The sequence below is a fragment of the Saccostrea cucullata genome, unplaced genomic scaffold (assembly GCF_032062105.1).
Source record: "Saccostrea cucullata isolate Sc308-1 unplaced genomic scaffold, CSIRO_AGI_Scuc_v1 ctg11522, whole genome shotgun sequence".
Classification (NCBI taxonomy): Eukaryota; Metazoa; Mollusca; class Bivalvia; order Ostreida; family Ostreidae; genus Saccostrea; species Saccostrea cuccullata.
The window spans coordinates 1-9087 of record NW_026922846.1 but is presented as its reverse complement, the minus strand read 5'-3'; the positions used below and the strand labels follow the sequence as shown (position 1 = coordinate 9087).

The 9087-nt window shown below is 32.5% G+C and overlaps 1 protein-coding gene across 1 annotated transcript; it reads left to right on the top strand.

The window, feature by feature from the left end:
• The first annotated feature begins 1416 nt into the window (after positions 1-1416).
• On the top strand, positions 1417-5777 carry LOC134262588 (perlucin-like protein). The gene is made up of 4 exons (XM_062744977.1): positions 1417-1705; positions 3161-3240; positions 4947-5034; positions 5533-5777. Exons 1-4 carry the CDS (start codon positions 1417-1419, stop codon positions 5775-5777), a joined length of 702 nt encoding a protein of 233 aa, XP_062600961.1.
• The last annotated feature ends 3310 nt before the right edge of the window (positions 5778-9087 follow it).

The window sequence follows — 9087 nt, the reverse complement described above, 5'->3', positions numbered from 1 at the left end:
ATAATTATTTACTAGTAAATTATGTTAATATTTTTTTTATTTGTATATGACTGAACTTGCAATTACTCTATAAGGTTTTTATTTTTCATGAATTCTCAATGCGCTTGAAAATTAATGCATTACTTTGGGAGAGAATAGAGTAAAATTCAAGCCAATGGTACATGAACCGTAAACGATAAATAAATCACAATAAAATACAATTTAAATGTGTAGTTTTGAAAATCGAACAGCAAAAAGTTGAAGTACATGTAGTTTCATATATTTTCTATATGATAATTTCACTTAATAAATGATTGATAGTTTATTTTTTTATTTTCCTTTGCAGTCTCATCCGAATTACCAGTATCCACGTCCAACAGTGAGATTCGAACCCGAAACGCAAGGATAAAGTCATTACTTTGCGACTTCTGAGCAGACGCTCGTACCACTGCGTCAAACTGGCGACTACATAGTGAATGAGATGCAACATAAATCTCTCTTCATCAGAAATTAAATTTAAATTGATGTCAAATATTGAAATTTCCTCCTACTTAGTGAACCAATTCACCTGACATATCCTTATATTGTCGTGTTCATGAATACAATATCATATACGTCAGTATCAGTATACAGTCTACTTAATTTAGAATTCTATATCTATAACGAATCTAGAATTATGTATCTATACTGAGTCTTCTTAACTAAGGAATATTAATTAAAATGGTAATGATTTATTGCTTTTAGATATCTTACAATATGATGAGTATACATGTAGCTAAAGATATACCAATATTACCAAAAATAATACTTTTATCAAGTAAATTGTAATTGTAATATGTTAACCTATTTATGAAATACACGTCTTCATAAAAATACATGAGGGAGAGCTTTGAATTATTTTTTCATTTGGAAATATAAACCATCTTATTTGAAATGTAAAAGAAAATATGGATTATGTTTTAGCCGTCTCAAAAATAGAAGTAATAAAAAATTATAATAATGAATGTAATGTTAAACATTGTATAAACAACAGTAAACATTGAAATACTGTTAATCCTTATCATATTAAAACCGTCATTGTATTGACTGTTTAATAGGATTGTAATTAATATTTCATTTGCTCTAAGAAGTAAAACATATCTTCAACGGATCACACACTCAGTGTTTGGCTTATTATATATTCCTTTTAATTTTCTTTAAGAGTTTACAACTGACTGAATTTTTAATAAATATTTAAGCTGCGCCGAAAATTAAGATTTATTTAAAAGGATCGAAAAGATATAGTTAACAAGTAATTTGTTTCTTTCAGTTTCAATTAAGATTCCTCTTTCTGATCAGGATAAGAGTCCTGTCTACTGCGTGTCACTGTAGTTGTTGGATATATTCAGAATGAGGTCTTTGTACATAGTTTTCTTATTACCTTACATGTCAAGCTTAATGGGAATAATACCATGTCCCCCTTCTGGCTACTGCGTCAAGAAATTAGAAAGAGTCATAGACTTCAATAATGCTATCATTAAAAAGTCCCCCTTCATCAGAGAAGAAATTTCCGACCTAGATCTGCTATCGTGCGCAAAAAAATGTCTCACGTTCGGATGTACGTGTTCGGCCATTTTACATAGCAGTAGAATACGAACATGTAAGGTGCTGAGTGATATGATTGGTTCAAAGTCTCTAGGATCTGTTTCTCCTGAAGAAGGTTGGAAATTTTATATCACTGCAAAAGGTAACAACGAAATTATTTAATAACTGTAAACCAACTTTTATTTGCTACGACTTTAATTCGCGATTTACCAGGGATAAACTATTTTGCGACGATTAATTTTCGCGATCAAGTCATTTTTTGATATGTTGTTTATTGACATATAAACTTTAAGGACGGGTTCGCGGCGAGAAATATTCGCGATAAAGATGCTCTCGCGAACTTCGCAAACATTTCTCATACGCAAGTAAAGTTTGGTTTACAGTATTTTTTTTTATTAGATATTTTTCCCCATTGCGTTTGTGCATTAATTAGCAAATCCTCTGACGTAATCTGTGAGGGTTTCAAACTTACACGAGCTCACCGAGATCAAAAGTGAGCTCGTCTAAGTTTTATCTCCCCCAGGCCAAGACTTGTTGAACAGGCATACAGACAGACAGGTAGACAGAGATGAACAGACATAAACGTTTTGTAAACAGACAAACACACCAAATCTGACTTACAGACGTTCATTCCAAAATTAACCCAATCCAAATCTTTGAATTTTTTACTAATTGTGAGACAAGAAACAAGTAAAGAACATTCCAGAGCTAAATCAGCAACTTAATATCTTCACCGCGTAAAATGTCTGCTCTGCTCTAATTTTGTATTGTTTTATGGACTTTGAGATTGAATACTGTTCGTTTTCTCCATATCCTTCTTCTGAGAGATATATCTGACATGAAAGAAAAACATGTTTAAGAACCCATTATACAAAAAAGGATGTACAAATTGATATGTATTTTAGAAAAAAAATTCAAATGATTTAAAAATTAATGTTAAGAATCATAGACAAAACGTAATTGTAAAAAACTGTTCAGAATTTTACTTCTTTATTATCGCTTATGAATCTTTAATTTTTTAAAATTAACTTTATAGTAAAACCACAAAGAAAAAATAATTAGATTAAAATATTGATTTATCTTATACAGAAAATGTATATTTGGTTGTTTAAAATTTATCAACGCTCCTTGGTAGTTTTTATTTAGAATTCCCTGTATTGCAAACTGACAAATTAGCCTCCTTAATTGTTAAATTAGCAGCCCAAGTTAAGGTGTAGATATATGATTTAATATAGCTTTTATAATGATAATTATTTATAAGTCTATATTTTACACAAATTGATTGGAATTTTTTTATGTAGAAAGATGTAGAAGATATGTCCATCATCGTCTTAAAGAGTTGGAGCTTCTCTCTCAATAAGCCATCCGCATTAAAGATTTCTAAATAAGTATTTTAGCCTAAGCGTTTTATTGCTCAACAAATAATATAGATATTAATAAATGTATATTTTCTGCTTATAATTGGCATAAACGGTTTGGTATCATCTTTAAAGAAAGTTGTATAAACCACATACATAAGAAATAATATTTTTTGCAATGTTGCAATCGATCGTCTGTATATAAATGAGAATTTTATTATAAAACTAATAATTAACAGGTTGTGAGCCAGGATGGTTGCAATATGAGACTCATTGTTACTTTTTTGGCGAATCCGAGGTCACTTGGATGGAAGCAAAGGTAAAACATCATTGGAAACAATAAACTAAAAAAAGGCTTACAAATAAATATTCAGATTTAAGACATGTATTAATTTGCAGGGTCTTTTGCTCCAATTCTATTTTTAAGAGAGGTTTTAATTCAATATGTGAATAAGGACAATATGCATAATTTGCTGTTAACATACTGTTAATATTGTAAATGTAAAAAGACGTTATACTGTAAATATTGTAAAGGTAAAAAGACGTTATACTGTAAATATTATAAAGGTAAAAAGACCTGAAACTGTACATATTAATGGGTATTAACGATGTAGTAATATTGACAAAAAATGTCTAATAACTAAGCTGCTCGAGTCGCTATAGAGATTAATTTCTGTTATACAGTCGCAGGACGAGAAGATAGGTCCTTCTGATAAGACCTTATTTCCCGAGGTCCCGTGTCGCAGTAGTTGGTGCGTTGACGTATGTCCCTCTGATGAGACCTTATTAACCAAGATTCCGTGTGGCAGTAGGGGGTGCGTGGAGGTACGTCATTCTGATGAGAACTTATTAACCGAGGTCCCGTGTCGCAGTAATTGGTGCGTGGACTTATGTCCCTCTGATGAGACCTTATTAACCGAGATTCCGTGTGGCAGTAGGGGGTGCGTGGAGGTACGTCATTCTGATGAGAACTTATTAACCGAGGTCCCGTGTCGCAGTAAGTGGTGCGTGGACTTATGTCCCTCTGATGACACCTTTAAAACCGAGGTCCCGTGGGGCAGTAGGTGGTGCGTGGGGGAATGTCACTCTGATGAGACCTAATTTACCGAGGTCCCGTGTGGCAGTAGGTGGTGCGTGGGGGTATGTCCCTCTGATGAGACCTTATTTACCGAGGTCCCGTGTGGCAGTAGGTGGTGCGTGGGGGTATGTCCCTTTGATGAGACCTTATTTACTGAGGTCCCGTGTGGCAGTAGGTGGTGCGTGGAGGTACGCCCTTCTGATGAGACCTTATTTACCGAGGTCCCGTGTCGCAGTAAGTGGTGCGAGGATGTAGGTCGTTAGGATGAGACCTTACTAACTGAGGTCCCATATCGCAGTAGATTTAGGCTAAAAATATTAATCATTGAGGTAGATCGTTCGGAGGACACCTTATTAACCGAGGCCCCGTGAAGCAGTAGGTTGTGGCTCGAAAAAAGATCCATCATTGGCCCTATGTCATAATAGACTTATAAATCTGCAGCTCTCTATCAGCAATTTGATGCGATGCCATATTAGTGAAACTTTCTCGAGAGTAACCGGCACATTAAATAAGGAACAAACAGACAAACTAATAATAGTCACATTAAACTTAAACAACAACAACAACAACAACAACAACAACAAAACAAATAATAAACTTATAATAAACTCACAGCCCTCTTACGCAAAATGATAAATACTACTATAAACCGTTAAAATTTTCTGTTGTCATCTCTCACAGTATTGTAAAATAGCGAGGATAAATACTACAATACTGTCCGAGTTTCCACTCGTCATATGCCATATTATTGTCAAAGAGTAACTGCAGTAACTGTTCCTTCGCCAAGCACTTAGAATTAGAAGTGAAAGTCTCTGGTTTTTCGTTTAAAGCCCTTCATCATCATACGGTGACGTCTCTATTTGAGTGAAACATTTGCGAAAGAGACTTTTAAAATATGCAATCAATTTATCAATTAATCATCTATTAAAAACAACTTTCATTTCCAGTCTGAATGTGAAGGCAGCTGTTCCTATCTGGTAGAAATAGAAACTAAGGAAGAATCTGATTGGCTGGCCCAGACTTTTCTTTTTAAAGGTAAATTCAAAGCTTTCTGAAGAATGCGAATCCTGTCCGTTACCAAATTTGATACTCCAAATGTACATATCAACAAAGTATGCATCTTTAATGATGATCATATCGAAACTTTTGGATATTTGTAATATTTAAAAAGGAAGAACATTGAGTGCTGAAAAGAGATTACCAAAAGCCTAGTACATCGAAGGAACAGGGCTATACTTGAGGGGGGATCCTTGATTTTGAAATAAATTTCTAAATTGTACCGAACAATTAATATATTCATATTTCAAGGTACTTCCAAAATAGCTTTCAAAACTGAATGAGAAAATAAGGAAAGATTAAGCAGAGAGCTACAGATGAAAGCCCTTTGAAAAGCGTTTTCCAAAACCTTTCATCAAAGCCGATTCATTTATATCATACATACAATGTAAGACTTAGATGGAATGTTGAACTTTGGTTAAACTTTATTATGGCCAAATTTGTAAAAAATTATTTTGCATTGATTATACATTTCAGACACTTGTCCTTCAGATATATACCTTAGTTGCCATGCTTGGACTGGTGGTAATGATTTAACAGTAGAAGGTAGATACCAGTGGAGCCACTCTAACAAGTCTATTAACTTCACCAACTGGTTTGATATTGAACCTTACACTCCAGACAAGGAAGACTGTATCCAACTACTCATGAATGGCGAATGGAATGACGGAACATGTTCTGATAAGACTCAATATATTTGTGAGAAGTCTGATGGGAGCTAAGTTAATAATGGAAGGCTCTTGACTACTATACAAGAGCTTTTTTCTTATATTCTTTGGTTTCGGATAATAAGAAGTGTTACGGTTGTATCATGGTTGTTTTCGTGGTTGGTAGGAATCACATGACATGAAAATTTTCAAATATATCATTGGTTGAAATACTTTTCAAGGCATGTGAGATAATTTTTCATGGATCTAATTTTCGTACAAGATAATGATTTTTCAAGATTATCAATCTAATCTATTCATTTTTGAATTTTAAATTTCTTAAATTTTATTCGACCAATAAAACCAGAACTGTCTAAAAAGATAAAAAAAAACAAAAAATACAGTGACTTCAATCTTCCATCTTTAAGAAATATGTAAGTTTTAAGAACACATTTCAGTTATGGTCCAATTCGATAGTACGTCTTACAAGTGTTTGGCATTAAAAGCAAAGTGTGGCAATAGCTAGCTCATATAACATGTATAAGGGGCCAATGGTGTTTTGATTCTTTTGTGATGAATAGAATAAAAATTGTCTTAATTTGTTAAGCAGTGTACATGTACAATTGATTTAATTTTAATGTAGCTTTCACTTTATTGATCATTTTATGAAGCGTGGAATGAATGTCTATGAGTTTTTGAAATAAATATATTTATCTTGAACGTTTTTCGTTAAAGTTTGATTCATAAAATCAATTTCAGGTCCCACATTTTTTAATGGTCTTAATTAAACAAAGAAAAATAAAACTTCAAAACTGCGTTGTGGCAGCATATATATTTTCCTTTGCCAGATAGGATCCATTTTCTTTGCTTAATTTGAAAAATTGGAAAATTTGCTGACTTATATCAAGGAAAAGGCAAAAACCAAGCAGAAATATCTGATTTTAACCGATGAGATGCCATTGAGAAAAAAAAATTTAAAAGATATAATTAACCTGAGCAATGTTCCAAAATCTTGATCATGAAGTCTGGAATCAATCCTTGCCACCCTAGCATTTACTTTTTAAAAATTTCTTATTCAGTTTTTTCTCTTAAGTTCTTATCGAAAACATCAAACTCAAAGCCTTGTTTTGTCTACTGTGCCGTACAAATATTCGATAAGATGTCTCCATGATTTACTTTGTTTCTATTATTGCTTTGAAAAAGAATCAATAAACGTCAATGAAATGTTCGTTTCTTCAACATTTATAAAATGTGACGATGGTTTGTCCAATCAAATATTCATATAAAGGGTTATGTTTTTTAGATGCAGATAACAAGTAAAAGAAGACTGAGGAAATATGAACAAGTGGAAAAGAGAAGGTTATAACTTATTAGTCCTCTTCCAGTGAAACCAGATGGAACAACAGGTTTCCTCAGAATCTGTCGTCCGTCTGTCCGTCTATCAGTCTGTCCTATATGTTTTTCTGCAATTTTTTCCTAATGGCTGCCTGAAAATATGTAGCTACTTTTCGGTATGTGAATGTGTCATGATAAGTTACAGATCAGGTTTGATTTTTGACAGCTAGAATTATAGCATTTTATTCTTCCAAAGTATGGTTTAATATGGGGTTCGTTCTGCGCTAAAGTAATGGTCCAAACACGATCTGGACCCCGTTCAACGCAAAAATGCGTTCTGTGTTTAGGAATATTGACGTTATATATAGAAAAGGAAAATAATGAGATAAAACTCTAGCTAATTGCTAGTTCCGACTGTCAACATGGTTTTTAAATTGCAAAAAAAAGTTTATGTTGAGAAACTGTATGAAAATTTCGTGTTTCTTTGAATTTATGTTTTAGGTTAAAAGAATATATTATCTTTGACAAATGCTTAATTAATTTGGTAATTATTTCGATTGCAAATCATTTTATTTTATAAATAAATCGTTTTAGTGCGATTCTCATCCAGCAATTTCCTACTATATTCCAAATGAAAGGGAGGAATTATAACTATATGGTGAGGGCTTTTCCTGAAAACAATTATAATAATCTGACTGATTGACAAATCATAAATCAAGTATGATTATTGTTTTCCATACAATTGTTTTAAAACCATGTGAAACGGGCTGTTTGGAATATTTTCAAAGCATGTATGTATGACTATGGACTTTAAGGATGTTTTTGTGCTATTTCATTCAATAGCGAGTGTTTACTAAAATATTCAAATTTTTAGGGGCACCTTTTCATACAGGTTATTTAATATGACATCAAAATGTGAAAAAGGATCCTGATGAGGGACTTGTTGCTAACACAATACTCTAAGAATGCTATTTCTTCTGGTAATAGATAACCATAATGTAGATTTATGTAGTATGAAATATATTCAAGAGAACCATTGCATCTGTGACAAAACTTGTACCATTTTTTTTACACATAGGATTATCGCCACTCTATCATTTTCCTGCAAAACCTGATCTTCTAAAACGATGAATTAATGCAAAATGGGACGAAGCACAGTTAAGGTTAAAGTAACGAGGTTTACTATAACGTCACACTTAATATAAAAATTCCACAAAATAAAATAATCATGTGCTATTTCAAACAACTTACAAACTTACTATTACGTGCAGTATTACGTGCAACAGTTTATAAACGATGCATCGATTGCAATGCACTTGTCAATGTGACGTCACCGCGAAAAATGACGCAGTTTGTACACAGCGAGAGACTGGTCAAATTACATTTTGTACAATAGAAAAATGTCTTTTGTTCTCACATAAAAATCATTATTTTAATTAAACAAAAAGGCCGTTAACTTGGATGCGATGTCTTTTTTTTTAGTATTTTATTGATTAACTTTCCGTACATTCTCCAGACAGGTGATGCTGTCGTTTGTTTGTATGCAGATCAATTGAAAAAGTAATAGAAGGGTCCTAAAAAATCTATTTATTGCCAGGGCATTCCCTCAATGTATCTTGACAAGCTTTTATACATAAACTTAAGAAACATTAAGATATTTGAAATGTGCTGCGAACATCATGAACTCTTTCAAATAAATTAATTATAGCTTTATTTAATGTGGCTGACCAGCAAAATATTCAATCCACCTTTCAACAAATTAAATTTTAGCAATAAAGAAGGGAATCTATATAGGTTCGCAGCAATTTTCACAAACTACATATAGTTTTTTAAAAGATTTTAAATTAAACTAAGATTTTTGACTTGGTTATGCCCTTGCAATTTAGGAATTTATAGATGACCTCTAAACTGCAAGTATAATTGTTAAAATCATTTGACGTTGACATCACATGATAAGTTTAAATAAAAAATATAAATGTCCACAACATGTTAATTTAAACTACATAATAATTTTTGGATACCAGTGAAGCCCTAAAATATCATCCATCCT

What these genes read in the sequence shown, in the direction of transcription:
- LOC134262588 (XM_062744977.1), top strand. Translation starts at nt 1,417, where the DNA reads ATGGGAATAATACCATGTCCCCCTTCTGGCTACTGCGTCAAGAAATTA. An exon ending in ATTTTATATCACTGCAAAAG is followed by an intron (nt 1,706 to 3,160) that starts GTAACAACGAAA and finishes AATAATTAACAG; the next exon opens with GTTGTGAGCCAGGATGGTTG. An exon ending in TCACTTGGATGGAAGCAAAG is followed by an intron (nt 3,241 to 4,946) that starts GTAAAACATCAT and finishes TTTCATTTCCAG; the next exon opens with TCTGAATGTGAAGGCAGCTG.